General features: G+C 26.1%; 1 protein-coding gene across 1 annotated transcript; it reads right to left on the bottom strand.

Moving 5' to 3' along the window:
* Positions 1–4550: 4550 nt before the first annotated feature.
* On the bottom strand, positions 4551–24787 carry LOC129957388 (tyrosine-protein kinase CSK-like). The gene is made up of 13 exons (XM_056069726.1): positions 24373–24787; positions 22652–22706; positions 21633–21743; positions 19691–19791; positions 18163–18382; positions 16087–16255; positions 14539–14641; positions 13254–13415; positions 12430–12529; positions 11491–11586; positions 10176–10262; positions 6724–6908; positions 4551–5109 (listed from the first exon to the last, which is right to left on the bottom strand). Coding segments are annotated over exons 1-12 (1383 nt in total). The 5' UTR covers positions 24375–24787; the 3' UTR covers positions 4551–5109; positions 6724–6731.
* Positions 24788–24856: the final 69 nt, after the last annotated feature.

The raw sequence follows: 24856 nt of genomic DNA, 5'->3' as shown, positions 1-24856 counted from the left end.
TTAAATATTAAGAAATTTTTCTAATAATGCTATAATAACATAATTTTAAATTGCAAAAATACTGCTTGAAGTAAAAGATAATTATCGAAATGAAATTCTACTTATATGGTTATACAACTACATGAGGGTAATATTTATGATGATAAAGCATTATTTAGATTTTTTTTTGGTCCATATATGGATAATACAGGGCAAAGAGCTTTATATTTCAAATAAATTGATCACTAGATTTCAGTGAATATCACAATTCAGACGCATATTTCATCCATTTGTCAACAAACAAGCGCTGAAAAAAAAAAAAAAAAAAAAAAAAGACAAATAAGATTAATCGAATGTGCTTATGTGTAATTTGTTAGCTGTCAACAAGTCAGATTGCTTGATCTACAGCTATCAAATTCGACACATGTATATCCTGGAGGTCCGCATATACACCTCGGACAGATTTTTTTAAAAAATTTTAATAAGAATTTTAAGTAGTTATAAATTAAAACGCAATTTTTATGTTTTTCTATGACAAATGGCGAAAATATTACAGCACAAAAATAAATTTAACATCATCTTAACATTCAAAAAATTATCTCTTTAACGTTATCAATTTAATTGTCGCAAAAATACTTTAAAATTATAGCAATTAAAACATTTCTTTTTTTTTGCCTAGTATTCAATAATAGATTATATTTTTATCCTGATATTTAAAGCGTTTTCAATGTTGCATAAAATAATTAATCGCGTAATTTTCATAATTGAGATAATTTAGCGCGTGTTTAGAGCTAAAGAAGGATGATTTTAATATCAAAAGCCTAGTTGGTCTGGATAATGCCCAATGAAATTTTCCATTAAATATTTATGTAACCTGATCTCTAATACTTTCTTCAACAAAATATTTCTAAGCTTCAAATCTTGATATTCATAACGCATACCACTATAGAAACTTTAAGACGTTCTGTCCATTGTGCTATACATATCTATTTAATTTTCTGTCTGTTCCCGTAAGATTTCATTTTTAAATTAGTATGGAAGGTATTAAACTTCAATTAAACTGAAAACATTTTTTTAAAGCTAAACATGTCTTCGTTTTCTTTACTTAAATCGTTTTTTTTTAGAGTTGTTTTACAATACAGTTTTATGTGCGCTGTAGAATAATTTTCATAATTTATGCAAAATCTCAAAGAATTATTTAATAAAAATTCCTTCGGGTCATCATAAAATTCAATATTTAGTTTTATTTTCAAAAGGATTTAAATGGTGCAAATAAAAATATTTTGTTTCGTTCAATAAATATACTTCAAAAAATTATGAAGTTTAAATTTTATGCATTCCTTTATGGTCAGATTTGATAGTAGAAGATAGAAACGTTTATTTATTTATTTAGAAGTTAGGGTATCAATATTATTTCACAGAATATAACTTTGGACTAAAGGAATGCATAAAATTTAAACCATAATTTTTTGAAGTATATTTATTGAACAAAACAAAATATTTTTATTTACATCATTTAAATCCTTTTGAAAGTAAAACTAAATACTGAATTATTCTGCAGTGTACTTAAGATTTTACTGGAAAACCACTCTTAAAAAAAAAGGATTTAAGTAAAGAAAACAAAAACATGTTTGGCTTCTACAACAACAACAAAAAATGTTTTTGATTCAATTGAAGTTCAATACCGTCCATACTAATTTAAAGATAAAATCTTATGGGAACTAACAGAAATTAAATAGATACATATAGCACAATGGACAGAACGTCTTAAAGATTCTATAGTGGTATGTGTTACAATTATCAAGAATTGGAGCTTAAAAATATTTTGCTGAAGAAAGTATTAGAGACCAGGTTACATAAAATATTTAATTGGAATTTTTAGCAAGCATTAATCCTGGCGAACCATCCAGTAATTATATAAAAACAATAAAATATTTATAATTTGAAAAATCATTCTCATATTAAGGATAAATGTGAATCATGTTGTTCATTTTTGAGAAATTTCTGAATAAAAATGATAAAGTTTTTTTTTTTTCTTTCTTTTTTTGCTAATAACATATCGAGATTTACTTAATATACGGTCCCCTGCGTTTGGTGTATTCAGTAAACAAAACAGTAATTAGAATTCATAATTTACATTTCAAGAATTATTGCAAACTTTAAAATGAAATTTGATGAACATACTAAAAGAAAAAAAAAAGCCTATTGCATTGAGTTATTGAACAATGTGGATATTCATAGTATAAAAAAATTTCGAGATACCAGTTCATTAAATTGGCTAATCATTTTGTCTATCTAAACAAACCCGTCTCTTTAAGCAATTTCCAATAACACTAATTTTTTTCAGAGATGCAATAATAATAACAAAGTTACAGACGTGGACTATTTTTTTGTCATTGTTGTTAACAACTATACATAAAAGGGATCTACGACTGTATGATATTACTAAATTTTTAATGTAAGAAATGTGGTACATAAAACAAAAATTAGATGGCATTTTCAAATCCCATTATTATGATGATTCAACAATGCAAGTTTTTAACTTTAATAACAGCAATTATTATTTATATAGTTATAACCCTTAATATTCAGCTGTGTTCAAGCAGATATTTGTCAAAAAAAAAAAAAAAAAAATTGTAAAAACAGGAGAGTAAAAAGTTTCTTTTAAATTACAAATTATATATATATATATATAATGATATTTTAATATCTAATTTAAACCAAATTTATTTTCTAAATTTTCCCCCTAATTCGGCCCATGTCGGGGTCATTCTAAAGTGTTCTTTTGTTCCTTGTCCAAGGTTAACACATGTTTTCAATTGACACGAGGCCGGAAATCCCACGTTAATAAGACTAGTGATAATTTGTTTTGCGCTCTTTCTTATTTCTGCTTTTGTGCCGCACTGCACCTTCTAGTAAAGAAATCATACTTGTCTCCTCGGAGAGAATAAAATGAAATTAAAAATACAGTCTCTTCACTGCTTGTCAAACCTGCATTCTGCTTCAAACAAAATAAGCTTACATATATATACATAAATATTTGTAATTTAATTTTTTTCTTTCAAATTATTAATTTGTTCTTTGTTTGAATTTCAGGTTAGAATAAATAAAAACCATTCCAGAAAGCAGCTGTGATTCAATAAGACCATCTTCTAGTATTCATATTTAGGGAAAGATATAATTTGTATCAATATTCAATTAATTTTTTTTTTAATAAATGATCAGAAATCTGATGGCTAGATAAAATATAGTTTATGTTTCTGTATTTTACAGATGTGTAGAGTGATTAATATATCTCTCTGGAAGGTATATAAATGAACGACTGCAGAAGCCCTAGTCATTTGTAAGATGTAAGTGAGAAGAGTTTTAAGACAATGATGAATAACAAAAGGCATTTCAAATGCCTTATTAAATCCTGATAATGACATTATTGTATAACTATTTGGCTATATGTAATAATTTAAGTTCATTGTACTTTTCCTTTTGTGAATAAAATGTTTCTGTTTTTAAAGTAGCTCAAATACAAAGCTTATAAATATATGAGTTATCTCAGGAAAATTTAGAAACATGATTTTAATACACATTAAAAACAAATTTATTTGAATTCACTTGAGATGAAAAACACAGTAATATGAATTTGGCCTTTAATAGAATAAGCAAAATACAGACTTCCACTGCATAGAATCAATACGAATACATAGTTCTGAATCTTACAATTGTATAAAGTAATGACCTAATAATGAAAATTGATTATGGAAAATATTTAAATTTACCCTATTGCCTTATTTTAATTGAAATACATTTGTTCACATAGGCATAGTCTATCGTTAATCATATCTAAGCAAATTTTAATATATTACAGATCAAAGATTTTATTTTTTTATGAGATAGTAATAAATTTTATGTAGAAAACCAAACATGCTACTATATAAAGACAGTTTCTGAAGATATCAACTGGAAACTAAACATTTGAAATTTTTCTTCCTTCTTCGTTTTACTGAAGTCTAGTAACTACTATTTTATATAAAATAATTAAAGAAATAGATTGTTCTATTACATAGGAGGGAGAAAAGCAATTACATAAGGCACAATGCTCACAGAAACTTTCAAAGACACATATGTTTTTAAGTACAAAAATTATAAATATATATGCTGTGAAAGCAAAATATTTAAAAACATTTTATTAACAAATTTCACAACTGAGAACTGCAGAAAATTCCTTATCAAATATTTTACAAATAAATAACTGAAAAAAAAAAGAGAAAGGAAACATTAACAAAGAAAACAAGACAATGATAAAGAAATTTTAGATTTGAAAGTTAATTTTGATAATTGATCAATTTAAAAATAATTGGTTGATTACATAAAAATTATTAAATTCAATTGAATTCATAGCAGACATATTACATTTTTAAAAAAATAAAACTTCCATGTAATTTTAAGTAGTAAACATTAAAAAAAAAAAAAAAAAACTTCAATACAAAAATACTTCTAATAGTTAAGAATTTTACTAAAATAACATGAAATCAACATTCTCTAAGAATTTTCAAGAAAAAATATTTAAACATATAAATTTACAAAAAATATCCATATAAAAATTGATTTAAAAATTTTTAATCTGCAAAGACATGAGCTAAAATTTTTCTCTCAAAAGGTAATTAAAAACATTCACTTTCAGAAGGAAAAAGAATTTTTCCTTAAAAATATTAAATCTACAAAACTTTATGATTTCACAGAATGCTCTTAAAAAAATTTCAGTCACGGTTTGTAACATGTTGTATAAAACACCAGTCGTGCATATCAAATTTATCAACGATGGAAGAAAAAAAAAAGCATGAAAATATTTTGACCAAATATATGATATGGCTCGGTATAATGATGCAAACTTCCGCACAATGGATGAAGTAGGATAAACTTTCATAAGTTAAATATTCTCTATTCATTCTTTCAACGATATACACTCACACAGTGAAGTTGCAGATGAGGCCTTGTGATAATAGTTGCTGTTGGAAGCACCAGCAGTATAAGTTTACTTTTTATCTCTCCTTTTAAAAAAATTCTAAACACATTTCACCAAAACTGGAAGGCACTGCAAATCTACATTACATTCTTCATAGAAAAGGATATTATCTAGAAAGAGAGAAAAAAAAAATTGCTTTTGGAACCAAATGAAATAATTAAGCATATGCCAGAAATCAAAATAATCAAACATATAAATTATATAAGTACACAGCAAACATTAAAATAGAATGCAGCACTTCTATAAATTTATATCACTACAAATTGAACTATTATATATATATTTTTTATTTAATGCTGCACATACCATAGAAAACAATGTATATATTTATTAAGACACTAATAACCTCTGGCGACCAACCGGTTCACTAGGAATATTAGCTGTGTTTAGTTTCTAATTAATTTCTTATGCATAAATATACATTAGAACTGTGCTATTTTAATAGAATTTTATTCATTCCCTTCATACATAAATAAACTCCCTGATAAAGCCAAGTCCTCTGACAGCATACTGCTATTAAAAATGTAGCCGTCAAATTCATCTGTCTTCTACTTTTTTTATCACAAAGTTTCACTTTATTATTCCTCATGTAAATTACACAGGACAAACAATCTTCCATTGATTTTCACAGTGTAAGAAATATGTGCAGTTAGATAAAACAATGAAAGTGGTTTGAATCACTGCAGCAATAAAATATAATCCAGAAAAATCATTTAAAAATTATCAAAACTTACAGAAAAATTATATGACAAATTTATAAGGCAAAAAGGGTAATTCTCTAAATTTTAAAATGAAAAAAAATAAATTATTATGTGATAATATTTTTGCGAGTTATCACAGAAAAATGTCAAAATTTAACAATTTTAAATTAAAAAAATTTAAAAATAAATCTTTAAAGTATGTAGCCACAACCTTTAAAATGTATCAACCAAATTTAGTAACTGAGTCAAACTGTCTGTGTTTACAATGCAATTCACACATATACAACCCACCTCTATAATTAGTAAAAATAAAGATTAATAACAAAGGTATAATAAAAAAAAACACTTCAGTATAAGTTTTAACTAATTAGCAATGGAATAACCTAAATTATCCAATAAAATACTCACTATTTTCTAGCAATATTTCAATAAGATTTAAAATTATCTTTTTTTATATTCATTTAAAAGTGCTTTGTATCAGAATTTTATTGGTTCAAGAATGCAAATTTTACTGCATGACTACATTATTTGATAATTACTATGAGTAGAGTAATCCAATGGTAAATCAATAGAAATGTAAATATAAAATACAGCAGAAATAGTTGCTATATACATATTAATTATGCAAAATTCAAGCAAGCCACTTCATTGAAATGACTAGTTGGTCATATTATACACAGAGAACTGCAATTCACATATAAATATTCTTCCCACTGGTTACACTAAGCAATTACCATTTTTGGAAAATAATTTGTAACATAAACTTCAAGGTATATTTATAAGTTTGTGAGAAAAGATACAATACCATAACAAACAAGGAAAATTATGAAAGATCAGTTTTATTCTTATAGCTAAACAATTAAAGTCTACAAGTATTACTATTACCCATTGTAATTTCATATGAAATATAAATATATTTAAAAATAAGCACTCAAACATAAATATATCAATCATTTAAGAGAAATATATCAATTTCTATAACTAAACTCAGCTATAATTGCACACAAAAATTGTTTGATATACCTATTATGTCAATCTGTAATTGCCCTTATCTGTTCAAGTCTCTTTAAGACATCAGCAAATGTAGGCCTGTTATCTGGTTCCAAATCCCACGCTTGTTTCATAATATCATAAATGTCTGAAGGACAGCCCTCAGGAGCTTCCATCCGATAGCCTTTCTCAACATGTTTCACAACATCAGCCAAAGGCTAAGAGAAAATCAACTAATAAATTACTGTAAAACAAAATTTTTCAAAATATTTTACATAGATATTTTTAAATTAATTGAAATCATTGTAAAATCTAATTAAAAAAATTCATTTCTGCAAGTTAGAAGGCAGATTTAGTCCTTTCCATCTATGTTACTGTTTTCATACTCTTTTCGACACTTGAGCAAAAATCAGCAAGAACATTCTCACATTAATCAATTAATCTCCCCCCCCTCTGTCCTTCATAAAATTGTGGACTAAAGTAATCATGGATAAGGTCATGATTACTTTGCAAGGTATTCCCCGTTGTCATGCAAAGTAGTTACAAAATACAGATCTTTGGCATGAATTTATCATTTTTACTGAACCTATCATGTAATCCTTGAGAAGTTTTTTTTGTTTTTTTTTTGACGATTGATGATATGTGGTGAATAGAATATGAAAATTGAATTTGTGCTTTATATAAATTTTTCCCCAACCCCAATTAACACCAAAATTGAAAATAGAATTAAAATTGTAGTTGCAAAATCAAGGGAATTTTTTGGACGATTGATGATATGTGGTGAATAGTATAAGAAAATTGAATTTGTGCTTTATATGAATTTTCCCCCAACCCCAATTAACACCAAAATTAAAAATAGAATTAAAATTGTAGTTTCAAAATCATACATGAAATTTGATATATTTAAGTCTGAGTTTTTGAATTATGGCATTTATATGCATCTGAAAATACAGACCAACTTACCATCTTTTATTGGATTTGGTTCAAAATTGGATATGTGTCAACACTATAGATGTTAAATCTGTGAACTGAAATTTATTTATCTAGCTCTCTACATTTTGTAGTAATTGTATTAACATACATCCAAACAGCTGGACAGGCAATCTTCATCTAAATAAATTTGACTGAAATTTTCCAATTTTGTGCAAAAACCATACACCATATTTCATTCATATGCTCACTCATATTGTTTGCATTTAATTAAAAGAATATTGTAAATTATGGTTAACCTCTTCAAATATGTTTAAATTCCAGAAAGTGTCATTTCTTGCCGACTTGTATAGATTTTTGGCACTAGCTAAAAATTCAAAGATTTTCAATAATATAAACTATATTTTTTCATACTTTATGATATAAAGTTATGAATTCATCATTTTATTTTTCATTTATATTGGTAGGAAAAAAATCCTCTGCTCTTCTGAATTAATATTGAAACCAAGACCTTATCTCTTGCGCATTTAAATACTTCAGTTATAACTATTAATTGGAGTTAAAAAAATTTATCCTCAGGTTTATATATATATATATATATGTATGTGTGTATTCTTCGGCATTTGCGCATTAAATGAATGTCATTGGCGAACTTAGTCTATTCTATTGACTATGACAATAGACTAATATGATATCCTTGCATATCTTTTTTTGGTAATTAATCACTATTAGTTGGTTAATAAAAGTGCCCATATTTAGGTTAAAATCATAACAGTTGTCTTTTATTATTATAATATTTTAATTGGGCAATTCTCTTAATATAGTATACTGTCAGCGACATGGAAGATATCCATCCAAAAGACCATCAAATTAACAAAAGCTAATTAACAAATAATGAGATTTTATTTTCACCAATATTTCAAATAATTCCGAATCACCACTGTGCAAAATGAGGAAATTCATTAAAAAAACAGAATTTATGGAAATTTTTAAGCTGACCATTTTCATAAAATGTTGCTATTAAATTTTTCTTTCTTTTTATTTAATTAGTTTTATTCAATTTTCTAATCTTTTGTCCACATGCATTTAAACAACTTCAAAGTACAAAAGTGAAATAAAGGTTTAAGTTTTATCTCATTTTTTTTTCAGAATTGGCAACATAAATTTTTGATATTAGAAATAGTCAAAATTAGAACATGAAAATCATTTATTAGCTCCTAACATCAAAACAATGGCAGCTATAAAAAAAACACACCCTTAAATGCAAAAGTTGTTCAACTTAATGAGGTGCTAATTTGATTTACTTTTCTATTTTCAATATTAAAGAAGTTATGCCAAAATGAAGTTTTCTAACTCCCAACATTTTCATGCAGTTCGAGTTTGATATCCCATCTACAAACTCATCTAAGAATTTTACATTTCTTACAACATATTCTGAGCTGGTTCAAATCCAAACAAAATTACTCTGGTAATCTTGTTAATAAAATAACATGGGCAAAGCATTACAGATGCACGCACACACAAGTTAAAAAAAAAAAACTTGTTTGTAAATAAGACCTTTCTTAACATTTAATGTTTAAGTAATTTTTAAAATCAAATACATTCAAAAATTAGTGATTAATAAAAATACAAAATGACTGTTAAAAACTTTAGATTTCACTGTTATTACTTTTTATTAAAGTTTTATAAAAGTCTATTATTATATAACTTATTTTAATTATTAATAATATTTTATTACTATTCTACAGTTCTATATGTTTATATTTAGAAACTTAAAAAACACACACACTTTTGTATTGATGATGGTTTTGGGTTCTAGAGTTCAAAATTGATGAATATCTACAGAAATTCTTCCAAGGTCGTGTCATGAGAACTACTGAAATAGGTAGTCTTCCTATAAGATATATAATCTTCCCATAAGATATTCCTTGATATTTTAGATCAAATTTTAGATAATTAAGTCCACTGATAATTCTGGAATTATGGCTGTAAAGTTGTATATTAATAGCAAACCACAAAAGTACAAGGCCAAATTAATAGCATAATTATTTATATTTAAAACACTACTAATTTGCAATGGAAAAATTAGCAATTGCTAAGTTGATATTCTAAAGATGTCAGCTATGCTTTCTGGAAACAAGCAATAAACTAAAAGAGGAAAAATTACAATAGCTTAACATTAATAAGTGTAATTCAAAAATTACTTAACACACAAATACCTTTCTTAATTCCTCTTAAATTATATTAGAAGCCTTTTGATTTTTGCTATTTTTTAAAATTATCAGAATGCAGATTAACATCTATAATTTCCTTCAACAAAAATATTTAATATATAGGAAGGCAGTGAAAAGCATGAAAAATTAATTGCTGCAATTTTACAAGAAAAATATTCAAAAAGATATTAAAGTATGTTTTTCGGCCAAATTAAAAATATTGCAGAAAGCAAATCACAAATAAAGATGTTCTATAACTATGAAGCAAACCAGAAATTAAATAAATAATAAACATATTTTAAAATTTTTTGTAAAACTAAAAGAACCACAGCATATACTTACAATCCTTGGATAAGGCACTCTGCCAAATGAATATATTTCCCATAACAAAATTCCAAAACTCCACATATCAGATTTGTTAGAAAATTTCTGAAATTTAAATATGAAGTTTATTAAATATGTAGGCATGACACAGGTAAAATTACTACACAAAAGAAAATTAATTGATCTTAAGAATGATAAAATTCAATTTCAAAAACATTGAAGACGGCAGAAATGTATTATGTCTGAATATAGGAGCTAATATTAAATATATATTTAAAAATAATATAGCAGTATAGCATGGTATTTATATTATTCCATAATAAACGTGAGATTAAAAATACAGCACAATAAAATTAAAACTGAAAAAATTAAGAAACAATAAACAAATTCGAAACCATATATCTGGCACAGGTTTTTTTTAAGATACAGGAGATTGAAACTGCATGTATATAAACATAATGGATTTATTATATTTTTATATCTGTGAGCAATTTAATACACAGGAGGCTTCGAAAGGCTAACTTTTCAAAGCAAAATACTTGGAATAATGATATTGGTCTTGGTATCTTTCATGATATATAAATATTTCAAAAATTTAATAATGAATAAATGAATTATAATGAGTAAATGAACATAAAACAACTTTCCTTTCTTTTTTTAATTTGTGATAATAAATTGACTGTGTGTATGTTTGTTTTCAGGCATCCCTATGATACCTTATAAAAAACACTGTAGTAGTACTTTATATTGTTTAGCATTTCAATACTAACACAGTTTTAAAAAATTACAAAGCTACATGCTTTTAAAATTAATTATTGAGTTGTATGCCTATTATACAGTTGATTCCATTTTACAAAGAAAACCCATTTTTGATACAGTTTTCAATAACCCGAAATCCATAAAATCATGATTGATTCATAAATGTATATATGAAAATTGTTATAAGCTACTTTTTAATGCAGAACTTTAGTGAACAGAAGGAATTTTAAAGAATATCACATTTGTCATTTAAAGTATGTTTATATTTTTTAGTACAATCAAAACTGTAATACTTTTTTTTTTTTTACATTGAGGCAGGACAGAGCAGAGCAGAATATATATATAAAAAAACTTCCATAACATTATTTTCTTTAAAATTTTTGATTGAAGATCTTAATTTAAAGTGGCTTCAAATTGACATAAGCAAAATTTTTCGGGAATCCCAGGATAGATTAGTGACTTAAAATTTAGCATGTTTAATAGCTAATATTGAATTTTTGTCATAAATGTTAACACTAAAATAACAAGCATCAAAAATTCACTAAAAATTTCCAAGAGAATTGAAATATCTTACACTATGCCTCAGGGCTTCTGGTGCAGTCCACTTGATAGGAAATTTCCCTCCTTCCAAATTGAATGACTTTTCTCGAGCTAGACCAAAATCACATACCTAAACAAAAATTAACTCAGATCTAATATAAGTCTAGACTTTTTTTTTAAGTTAAAAAAAATATAGTTCATACAAAGCTACAAAGAACCTCCCAATATTGGATACTTATGCTTTTAACTTAATTTCTTTACATGGGAGAAAGCTTTCATGCTTAATCTTATAAAACAGAATACGTTTTTTTAGGGGGGGGGGTGATAGATTTGTAAAAATCTATCATCAAAATCAAAGTAACATTATTTCAAATTTTTGAGAACTATCCAATAATCTTAAAACTAACATCAACCGTAGTCCTGCAATTCAATATTAAACAAGTGAAATGATTTAAAATTCAGATTGAAAATATTAGCAGAAAAACAATTTTTCAAATTTCAATGTATAGCAAAACATATAAACTTTGACTTTCATTCATTTTTTTCTAAGAAGGGAAATGAAGGAATGCTGCTTTCATAAAATATTTCCTTTGAAGACAAAAAGTGCAACAGATATTAAAAAAGACATTTGGATATTTAACAATGCATATTATTTGAGCAGAAATATATACAATGACAAAGAAAATTATTAATGTTAAAAAAACAATTGAGGTAAAGAAGAATCATGTTCACTCCTAACTTATTTTATAAACGGACTATATCTATAAATAATATTTATATGAATATAACAGCATTAATATAGGGTACACTAATAATTAATGAGGAAATAAAAATTTTCCTTTTTAATGCAGCTATAAAATAAATTATAATTGAGAGTGAAATAAACATTAGAGAAAAAGGTATCATATATATAATTATTTAAAAAAAAAAGAATTTGACAATGAACCTTTTCTAAACAAAAATAGTTTCATACCTTAGCTACATTTTCATCTGATATTAAAACATTTCGAGCTGCCAAATCTCTATGAACTACCTGGCGGGACTCCAAATATTCCATGCCAGCACAAGCATCTCTAAAAAAAATTTTTTTTTAATGTTAATTAATCTTTAATAATTGAGCAGAAGTAATTATATACACAATTTTTTAAAATATTAAAATGCTTCTTAATTTAAATTGTCAAAGGAATACAATACAATTTCAGTTAAAGTAAATATTTTATATTATAAATTTCACCCAAACATTTTTAATGTAATCAAGGAATTAATTTTCTTACAAGTTAAAAGAAACTGTTTAAATTTCACTGGTGCTTTAATCTACTAAAGAATAAAAGTTAAGAAATGATTATTTACATGTAACATTAAATTTCTAAATATAAACAACACATAGAACTGTAGAATAGTTATAAAGTATTATGAATAATTAAAATAATTTATATAATAATAAAGTTTTATAAATATATACATATATATAAAACTTTAATAAAAAGTAATAACAGTGAAAGCTAAATCCAAACATTTTACAGTTATTTTGTATTTTTATTAATCACTAATTTATGAATGTATGGAATTTTAAAAATTACTTGAACCTTAAATGTTAAGATCTTTTTTACAAGCAAGTTTTTTTTAAACTTTTTTTTAGTTTACAAAAATGACATTATAAAAATGAAAGTGCTGTGAGCTTTGATTGGAAAGAATATATTTTGCATAACAAATTGAATATATGGCAATGTAGGAGTCATCAACCAATATTTTGAATTTTTTTGAAGACAGAAAAGGGGGAAAAAAAATTGAACTTACGCTGCAAAGTTTATCTGGTCTTTCTTTGTAACATGCAATCGTCCCCTTGATCGTAAGTAATCTACTAAAGACCCTTTTGACATATATTCAGTGACAATATAAATGGAAGGCCAGTTAAATACCACACCAAGAAGCTGAACCAAATTTCTATGGGACAAGGAACTATGGGGAAAAAAAAAAACAAAAAAAACATTAAATTTTAGAAATTTTTTTGGTAATAAATTTAAAAACCAACATTACAGAAATACTAAATAAGCAGATGAATTGACTAATGACAATGATTCAATTTTTGCTTGATTTTTTATTGAGTTACAAACTTCCCCCTTAATTTTCATATTAAAATTTTCTTTCTTTATTCATCAATTTACACAGAAACTTCTTAGGATATTTTTAAAAAGTATTTTTTAAAAATAAACTTCATAATTATTTTAGAGATTCTTGGGAAACTATGATAAACTTTTTTAAAAAGATGAAAAAAAAATCAAACAAATTTAATTGACAGTTTGATCTTGTTTCTTTATACATCTGTATTTAAACAGGTTCAATTAGTAAAGATATTTTCAATGAATAATTATACTATTATTATAATAATTATTATAATAATCACATATATTATAATAATATACTATTATCATAATATACATGAATTATTATAATAAAATTCAAAATATTTGTTTTTTTGAAGAGGAATATTTCAGGCATTCAGGAAAAACGGTTTTCTTAATTTGAAAACTGGTCTTCAAATGTGACAAATTTACTTTAAAAAACCGAGTATGGAAAACCGTCAAACCCTATGCATGATCAGATATAAAAATACATCTCTGATTATGCAATATCTTTACACATTTACAATTAATAATAAATTCATGTTTACATATTTACAACTTTAGAAATTAAATTATTCCAAGTAACATATAATAATTCCAAAGCAAAACTTACATCAGAAAATATAATATATGTAAACATTTTTACAAGACGAATTAATATTTATAATTATATAAATAATTTTATTGTCTTCATAAAAGTTTAAAAAAATGGAAAGCACTTGAACTGCTTTAGTTCTTTTAATTTATTTCTTAAATAAAATATTACAAATAACTTATAGTTTTAAAATTTTGTTTCATTGATTTCACTCATGCAAAAATATATTCACACATGATTTACAAGAAATCGGTATTTTAGAATTACAAAAAGAGGAAACATAACTTAATGACATTTTTTTCATTTATTTCTTTTAAACAATAAACTAATAATCTAGAAAATGCATTAAAACAGAAATACTTACGTCATGACAGATGCTTCGGCTAGGAAAGTTTGGGCAGCTTTACTATTATCTTTCAAAACTTTCACAGCCACTTTTTGACCTCGAAAGCAGCCAAGAACAACATCTAAAGAATGAGATATAAATCTGATATATTATACTATTATTATTCAAACAATTGTTTTGGAAATGGGAGTTGAAATAAAAATGATCTTCACAATTACATTCTTTAAAAACTCATAAAAATATTAGGTGTACGAATTTGCCTCCACCATCTTTTTTCTTCTTCAAAATTTGAAGCCTTATTCTTAAAAAGTGATTATCTATTAATGATTCAAAGTAATGCCTGTCACTAGCTACTACAACTTATTGCAACTATGGATACCAACTTGAAAAACAATATATCATTTGAAGCGATCCACGAATCGATCCATTTATTGGACTTCATAAGAATGGAAATACTGATCACCCAGGCCATGTGCAATGGATCGAAACAAAGGTAATCAGAAGGAGTAACACTAGGAGAGGATGACACATGGGGCAAGATCTTCCATTTTAGCATTAACCAAGAATATCTTCATCAATCTTGAGACAAGTCGAACATTGTCAAACTGGTGTATAATTTCGTTCTGTCTTTCTTGGTCTTCAACGCTCAGCTCAAACAAATCAATCGTGTCCAAGACAAATCCCCTATAATGGTTTCACTCAATTTTAAGAGTAAAAAATTTATTACACCTAACTTCTCCTACCAAATGTAGAGCATTAATTGGGCACTGTAAAAATATGGCCTAGACGCCGACACGTCTCGGCATTCTCCTCTGATCTTCTGCACATAGGAAGATCATAGTGGACCCATCTTTCATCACCATCAAGATACAGTGTAGAAACTCCTTCAAATTCTGTCTTTTAAGCAGATGCTTACACACACAGAAATGTTATTCAACATCTTTCAGCTTCAACTTGTACAGAAAACAATTCCCCTGTTTCTGAATCCTTTCAGTGACTCTGAAGCGTTTTGAACCAGTTTGTCGAGTCACTTCCAATAATTCTGCCAATTATCCTTCCATCTAGCATGAGTCTTTATTATCATGTCATTCCAATTTAGAATCTTCCAAAATTCTCTTTAAGCACTATGTCAGTCCTTGCTGTCAAAATCGCCACTCTTGAAGAGTTGAAAATACAAAAAGTTCTCCATCTAAGAGCAGACTCACAACATGTAATCAAAATCCTTTAATTTACCTCAGCCACAGGTTTCTCCAAATGGAAGCAGAGAATCCTGTAAATGATGAGAATTTTGTTCAATAACTAATTCTCCGATTCTGAATAAATTTTTTGATGCAAAATAAATTCACTAATGTAGTGCTATCATTATGTTACCAGATGTCCAAGCTTACTATATGACATTTTTGAAATACCTATTTCAACCAGCACTTCCGCTGCACAACCTACTTAAAAAATGATGGAAGCAAAGTTGTATACCTATAAATTACTACAATTATAAACAAAAATTAAGTTTAAATCTTTTACACAACTGATGTATGAAATCAACTTATTTTGAAATAAAGAATATACCACCAAATTCCCCCTTTCCTAAAACTTCTCCTAGTTTTAAGTCATCTAATTTTATTGTCCATCCAGCCTTTTCAAATTCCTGTGAATCCACAGAAAACTCTGGCCCTCCTTTCTTAGGAACAGAAAGCTTTAGTCTTGTACAGAGACCATCAGCATCCTTTTGATAATGCTGCAGAAAAATAATAGTCTTAATATCAATTAAAAAAAATGAAATAAGGCATTATTAAAATGTGACATATGATTTCACACACAAATGCAGAAGTCATTTTGTATTAGTAAATATCAAACAAAATAAAAAATTATGAGAATCTATTTCAAAATTAATTTTTTTTTTATTTGGTATACTATAAACAGAATGCTTAATAGTTTATCAACAAGGATAAATTTTTCTAAAAAGACAAAATGCTTCAGACAAAAATAATCATTTTATACAATTGCGTTAATTTTTAGACCAGGAATATCAAAATCATTTTTAGGGCAAGAGAAAAGCTCCTTCCCACAAGAATTTTCACACCAACTATGCTCAGCACACAACTTTTAATTAGGACCGATTATATTTTCTTTCTTCATATAAGTATTATTAATCTTTAACCTTTCTTGGAAACAATGTTCACTTTCATATAATTGAAAAAAAAAAAAAAAAAAAGAAACTAAGACATCAGATTCTTGATTACTCTTTCAAGATTGGAATTTATATAAAAAGTTATAAAAAAAAAATTTCAAGATACCAAATGTTGAGAATACCCAAATCCAAAATTTTCGTACTCAAATCAGAAGTCAGATTCTGATTCAAGACACTACATACTTGAAGGAGCAACGATATTTTTAATACAAAAAATGCACAAGAGAAAGATAATGAAATGCATATTAGCATGAAAGTCTATATTATATATATATATATATTCATGGGTGTTAGTGTTTATGTTGTATTGCATGTTTTAAAACAAACTTTGCTATTATCTGTATTCTTTGGCCGGATATTTTTATAGACTAAATTCACGATTAGAATATTAAGTTTATGGGGTGTAGAATAGCCGAATTTACTGAAATTCAACCAAGGATACCATGAATTTAGCCTAATTAGCAGAGACTAGTAAAATTTATTTCAGTTTAGCCAGCATTTAAAACAACTGATCTTATCTAAATTGATAAGCTCAATACCGGCATTTAAGCATCCCAGTTAGATGACACTGAGGTTGTTCTAAAGGAAAGGAATCTATGGCAAATTATAAATGGTACTGAAATTGCTGCAGATGAAACACTGTTTTCAAAGAAGTACAATAAATTCCAAATCCACAAGAAGAAAGCCTATGCAATCGTCTATTTAAGTATTTAAATAAATGAAGAATTTGGTTTTCCAAGGCAGATGCATAAAAAATCTTGCAGAAATATTCTCCACTGGATTAATATGCAAGAATAACTCTCTGATCAAACACGATTTTATTTTGCAAGATACCAGAACATGATGGCATCAAACTGTATACAGGAAGGTAGAAAAAAATCATAATCAACTTAAAGGATGCTGACAAATAGCAGATTGGTATCAAGCATTTCAGTTAATAAGCTATCTACATGCAGATTAATAAAGTATTGAGCCAATAATTTTTAAATGGTTTCATGACCATTTTAAGTTGATATCAATGTATTAAATGAATTAATTGTTGAAGAAGCAAGACTTAGAGTAAAAAAAATTGGACGTAGTAGCTTTACATAGTGTTTATAAGAAATTAAAAAGCTGAATTAAAGGTTTGATTAGAATATCAAATTGATCACAATTCACAACAAATAATTTAAAATAGTGGTTGACTATAATATAAAGATCCTAATACATAATATATTAGAATAGATAGAACAAATTCTGTAGAAAAGAAAAATTACCAATTTATAAATGCTGTCTTGAAATAACAAAATGTGACAAAAATCTCTATTTATAAAATTACATCTTAGTTTTTGTAACTTTAAAAAGATAAGTAAAATCTGATGTTATTTGAATGCATAATCTGATAAAAATTGAATTTCATGATAATTTAAAAATAAATTTTGAAATAATTAAAAAAAAAAAAAAAACATATATACCTCAACCAATCTTGACAAATTTTCAAAATACTCTTCTTCATCTATTGTTAGCTTATTCTCTTTATAGATGACTCTATAATGTTCCACCTTATTTTTGTAACAGACACATAGAGTATAATCACCAGGGAAGTTGGTACTTTCTCGCACTAGAAAAAGACCATCTTCCCTCGGTTGTAGAAGTTGTTCAGCCTCATCTCGAGTAATTTTACCATGAAACCAGCTGTAGATATATAAATAACAGATTATTAATTATGCTTCAAAAAATAAAAAGATAAAGAAAAGCACTTTAAAGAAATATTTGAGTAATTTTTTTATTAAGAGACATTTTGTTTGGAGATTTTTAATAAATAAAAAGGTAGAAAAAGTAAAGAAAAATCATTTATAATATTATTTCACTAATTGGATGCAATTCAATATTGATTACTACAGTTATTTTTCAAAATTCTACTGGAATTTGGTCTTAATAGTAAAATTTCTTCTCAAAATAAAGCACACACACACACAAAACAATAGTATACTTTAATTAAATATATAAAAAGAAAAAAGATGATACATAGCTCAAAATAAAATGATGCATAAATCAAATTTGTATCTTCATATTATTGTAAAAGATCTTCACATGAAAATTCTATCAGTTAGATTTAATAGTAAAGCAAGTATTAAAAACAAAACTTTTATACAAAATATAGTAAAATATAATAATGTTAGTGCATTATAATAAAAATGCACCAATTCCTACAAAGCAACTAATTCCTCATTGACTTGGATAGTTTCACACACCAGATGGATTGGGATTTAAAAATATTTCAAGTTCTATCAAGACAATATGCAATATTTCCTGTATCAAACTATAATGGTTATAAAATTTTTTATTACTGAATACTAGGGAGAATAAATTATTAAAGAATCTAGTAAATATAACTTTTTCTTGTTTTTAATCTCCCGATGACTCTATAATGAAAGAATAAGAAGGAACAATACAAACACTCAAAATCCAATTTTTATGACCTAGTATATATTATAACTTAATATGGCCTTGATATTTTCAAATTAAATTATAGTCTATTAGATACATAATTTCAGTTAATTTGAACTACTCATTTCTTTTGGCTTACTGATTTCCTACTTCACATAATTTGTAATAATTTACATTAATAATAAACATAATTGTATAAAATGACATATAAAAAATTTTTAGTTACTGGTTCATATAGTTGAGCCTAAACATTGCCTTTAACATTTCTAAAACATTGCTTTTAGAAATTTCTTTAACAAATGGTCTAAAATAACTTTTAGTATCAATATTTTTAAATTATTAAATCTAGCTGAAATAAATTTAAAATGTTAAACAATGCAAAAGTAGACATATAAGGAAATAAATTTTAAAAAAATTCTAGATGTACAAAAAAATAACAATTCCCTAAAACAAATTCTAAAAAAACTGAAATAAACAAAAGAAGTTCCAAACATCATAAATAAAAATTTACAAAATGGGATGAAAACAAACATTAAATGAGAGATAACTTACGGCATAGCATGCAACTTAACTTCTGATCGCTTTTGTATATAGTTTGCAGGAATAAGCCCTTCCCTACAATCCACATGCCGAGCTTTATACCAATTTGGATCCTTTAAAACACATATAATATACAAATCATAAAACACATATATTATATACAAATCAAATATTCAAAAAATAATACTTGCTATAAGTAATTTTTTAAATTCTAATAAAGTCCGATTACTTAAGTTTCCAATTTCTAAATCTAAATTTCTGTCATCTATTCACCAAGATGAATAGATCGTAAATTGTCTTTTACAGGGATGTGACTGACCAAATTTTTAAAAAAGAGAAAATACAGAAGTAAGACAAAAATGATGTGTGAAGGTAAAACATGTAAAAAGTATGAATTAAATAATCAATGCACAGAAAAAATTATTAAACTGCAGCCCAAATGGCTTTTATATTCATTTCAAAATATTTATAAAAGTAAGAAATTAATAGCATTTAGTTTTCTCTTTTTAGCACTTTAAGAAGTATATTGTCCAGAACAAATTAAATGTATATAGAGCAACAAACATGAGAGAAAAGCTAATACTTTATTGTAAATATATCTTACTAGCAGATTCTAGTACACATTTCTTTAATGCTCAATAAATCTTTTGTGGTATATCTCTGACACATTATTGGCCTTTTGTATTTTTTTACAGCTCTTTCATTGATATGATTCAAATGGCATTTTATAGTTTTCTTTTGAACATTAGTCACATTGGTACACAATAAAGCTTCATTTTGTGAGCAAGATTCAAAAATGGAAGAAATTTGCGACCTGGGACTTAATTTTTTTCAGATGAATATTTCTCTGTCAGCTTTTCTAGTTATTTTCTTTGAAGCTCCCTTTGACACCAGCTTTCACCTTGGACTTGATTTTTTTTCTAGAACCTATGCTCTGTATTTCTTTGTTGCTGAATTCATGTTTTGACAGAAATTTCTGATTACTTTATCTTTATGATAGTCCTTTTTATACAACTAAACTGCATATTTCTTTTGAGACATAAGCTCATACTTCACAAGGTGTATTCAAGTATAGAATGGCATCAAATGTTTCTACACTTAATCTATTTGCTTCAGAAATGATGACTGAGTTCATTATAATAAAATTTGACTCAATTTTAGATTCATGAAAACAGATGAGCAAGACATATGTTGTTCTTGATACTAATAAAAATTGTCTTGAATTTATAACTTCTATCCATCAGTTATCTACTGACTGCTTCTGCTGACAGCAGGATACACATGTACCTCCAAGTCATAAGCATCTCTTTCTGCAACATGAATGATAGTTACTGGATAACGAAGACTTTTCATTAACATCAAAGAGCTTGTCTCTGACAAACAATCAATTGAAGACACAGACAACAACAGTAAATTATCTAAAGGCATTTTCTTCTGCAATGTTCATGAGCATTCAACATACGGTTGCAATACATTTTTTTTTGGGGGGGGGGGATTTTTTCATTTTAATCTTGGAGCTGAAGAAAAAATTTTTTAGCATCACTTCCCATAAATATAGATTTTGTGGGAAGATGAGTTTGTGATAAATTGTGTTCTTTTTGCGTGTTAGGAAATCGGAAAAAGATAAGAAAATAAAAAAAGAAGCGAAAAAACATGAATCAACGAAAGAATCACATCCATGTTTTTAATAACTAATAACTGTGTTTTTTTAATATTATAACATTTTTTTTGGATTCCAGTACATTAAGAATACTATACAAATTGCCACAGCTTGACAATGCACCTTTAACACAATGATTGCAATTGACTTCACGATCTTTTCATTTTTTTTTGTAAATTCGTAAAATTTGTTCATTCTTTACTTTTGAAAATGAATAGCAAAGTAATGAAATATTAAAGTTTAATAGCAAAGTAATAAAATATTAAAGTTTAGTTTAAAAAAAGTAAAACTTACTTTAGTTGGAGTAACTATGGTCATTATATCTCCTTTCTGAAAAACTAAATCTTCTTCTGAACTGCCTTTGAAACTATATCGGGCTACAACTTCAGTACCAGGTTGCCAACCCTGAAAATAAATAAATTTTTATTACTTGAAAACAAGAAAAAACCAAAATAAACATAAATGTCTAATTGTTACATTTGACATCAAAATAACTAGTAATATCAAAATAACAGTATTTTTAAAAGATTCATATTTAAATGTAAAATTTAGTCTTTTGAGATATGTATTGACTTAGTAAAAAGAATGTGCAGGCTTAAGAAGATGCAGACAATTATGTTCTTATTATTGTTTTTTGTGATGACAATGCAATACTCAAATATATACAACAAATGATGAAGAAAAACATGAAAGATGCAGATGACACACAGATCAAGAAAGTGAAATGGAGAAAAGTAAAGGAAAGATGATTGTAGACATTCATGATTTTTACCAGGTAAATTTTGTCTACCATGATGTCTGCATTACAAAATTTCACAATGAATTTTTAATTAAAAGGCCAACATTTGAAGTCATTACATTAAGATATATATAATGTTAATATGTATAGTAATTTCAAAATATTTTTTTTAAATATAAAACATTGTGAATATGATTTAACTTTAAATAATGCACACAATTTATAAAATTTAATTATAACTAATAAATTAAAAAAAAAAAAAAACAGATTTCACAAGCTACAATTTCCACTGATGTACTCAGTACATTGGGACATATTCATAGGCAAGTTCTACAAGTATATATTCACACCAAAAAAAAAATTCTTAATTCAGCATTAACTAGGTTTTGCCATTACATGTCACGAGACATTTTACAAACACTTGGAAGTTTTCAGAAAACATGCAATATTTTATTGTTAAAAATCAAAAAAAGTAATAGATCAGTTTCAGAAAGATCAAACATTTTAATGAAAATAAGAATAAAGATTACATAATTATTAAGTTTTAAGGGAAAAAAAAATCATGATAGCTTACCCTTTGAGATGTTCTTTCCTGATTCATATTATAATCATCTACCTTAGAAGCATGCCTGAGGAGAGAAGGAAATAAATAAAAATTTTCATAAGCTTTTAATATTTATTTTGAAAAATATATTTAAAAAATTTATTGTTTTTTTTTTTCAAATTATCAGATAATTTTCACATCTTAATATTTCACTCAGCCAGTTCAAGAAAAATACTACATTAAGGAGAAGCAGACATGTCCACAAAATAACACTTACATTTCAAAACAATTCCCACAAAACTTGTACAGTGAAATAATTTTTATCATGAAATATGTAATAAACTGTTTCCTTACAAGCAGTAAATTATTCCCTTCCCTTTTTGATTAATTTCTATTCTAACTGCACGCCTAACAGTTCTACTGATGTTCCATTTAGTCACCTCAGATAATATAAGCAAAAGGATGATGATGATGAAGAAGATGCCTTGAAAAAATTGACTGCTAATTCTGATGATAAACAATTTTACAAGCAGCTGAAAGAGACATATCTACCAATTACATGAAACTAATGGAAATATTTTCCCCATTTCTTGTAAGTTAAAATCAGTTCATCTTTTTCTCTAATTTATCTTAGATGTTAAGATGCAGATATAGCAGAATAAATTTCTACAAATTTATGTCTTTTGTTTACAGAAAATAATGAACAATCACAATGAAATGTTCTAATCATGGAACTTTAATTGTTGTATTATTACATTTCATCAACTCAATTTTCAATATGAATTTTTCTACAACGTTAAAAAATCAAGACTTTGTGCCATCTCATTTATTTGAATCATTAATAATTAGCATATAAAATAATTGTAAGATTAATATGAATGTTTTAACTAGGATTAAATTATTTGATATAGCTACATATATATATATATATATACACTAAGTATTATATGTCAAAGAAAATTTACATTTTTAAAATAAATTTTATTTAAAGCAACTAATAAGTGAGAGTTAATCTCTGCAAGCTAATTAATGAAACTTTTATAAATGATGAAAAGATTTAGAAAATATAAAAGAAAAACATTTAAAATAATCTGGAAAATAAACATGCAATTTTTAATATCATACTGATTTAATAATAAATAAGTTTAATGACTAACAGAATTAATTATATTATTAACTATATTAGACTATATAGTTAATAATATATATATATAATTAATAATATATTAGAATTTCAAATTGAGTTATTCATAATCTCTTTATAATAAAACAACTATTTATGTAATGCAGTATAAAGCAATATCAGTACAAGTTGAGAAATGGTGCAGTGATTTTGAGATATATCAAATACTGTTACTCCTTTTATAAAAAGTTAAATTTAGAAATATATTTGAAAGAACAAGTACTTTCAATCTTGTTTAACATATTTTCTCAGTTAATATTATATTGATAATGAAATATCCATCACAACTTTAAGTGTTTGTGACCCGTACTAATTAATTAAAGAGTCATTTATAGCAAATACAGATCTTTTGCTTGGACAGCAGATTTCATCTGTGCTTTTAAGATAAAATTATCGCATGTCAACGTTGTTAGTCACTTATATGAAGATTAACAGGCTTATAAAAAATTGATTATATTAACATCTAAATACAATAACAAAACAGAAAAATAAAAGCGTCCATATTTCAATGTTTAAAATAATATACATATACCAAACTGCAAGTAAATGAAAGTTTTCGAACACTTACATTCCTTACAATTCAACTGACTCCGCTTAAGTACCTTCAAGAATAAAATTTGTCCCCGAATAGCATAATAGACGGTAAGCAATTAATGCTTACGAATAAATGAAAAAAATAATATGCTTCAGAAGCTTGTACTTTTCATATGCACATTAACACAGTAATTTCAAATATGTATACATTGCACGATATGCATTTGCAAATGCGTCTCTACACTTCAAAATCCATTATTTAGTAAAGATGTACTATAATTGACTAGGTTTTAATCTTTTTTTTTATATCACCATTAAATACTGCAAATAACACTCCACTTTTTCAGGTAAGAATCACGCATTACAAATATACACAAACACGTGAACCGTATTCAGAAACCATACACAAATTCATAGACCATTAAAATAAATGTAGTTTCAAGAAGTTCATAATATTATGGGTGGCAATATGAGCGCTCCGCCACCTGGTTGTAGATAATAACAACAATGTAAAATGT

The sequence above is a fragment of the Argiope bruennichi genome, chromosome 1 (genome assembly GCF_947563725.1).
Source record: "Argiope bruennichi chromosome 1, qqArgBrue1.1, whole genome shotgun sequence".
NCBI classification, from domain to species: Eukaryota; Metazoa; Arthropoda; class Arachnida; order Araneae; family Araneidae; genus Argiope; species Argiope bruennichi.
This window is presented reverse-complemented; position numbering and strand designations above follow the sequence as displayed.

Bases quoted from the DNA above. Each gene is read 5' to 3' on its own strand.
- LOC129957388 (XM_056069726.1), bottom strand. The intron at 14,642-16,086 runs GTATATTCTTTA...CTCATTCTTTAG, and splicing joins AGGAAAGGGGGAATTTGGTG to ATGTTGTTCTTGGCTGCTTT. The intron at 13,416-14,538 runs GTAAGTATTTCT...TTTTCCCCATAG, and splicing joins GCCGAAGCATCTGTCATGAC to TTCCTTGTCCCATAGAAATT.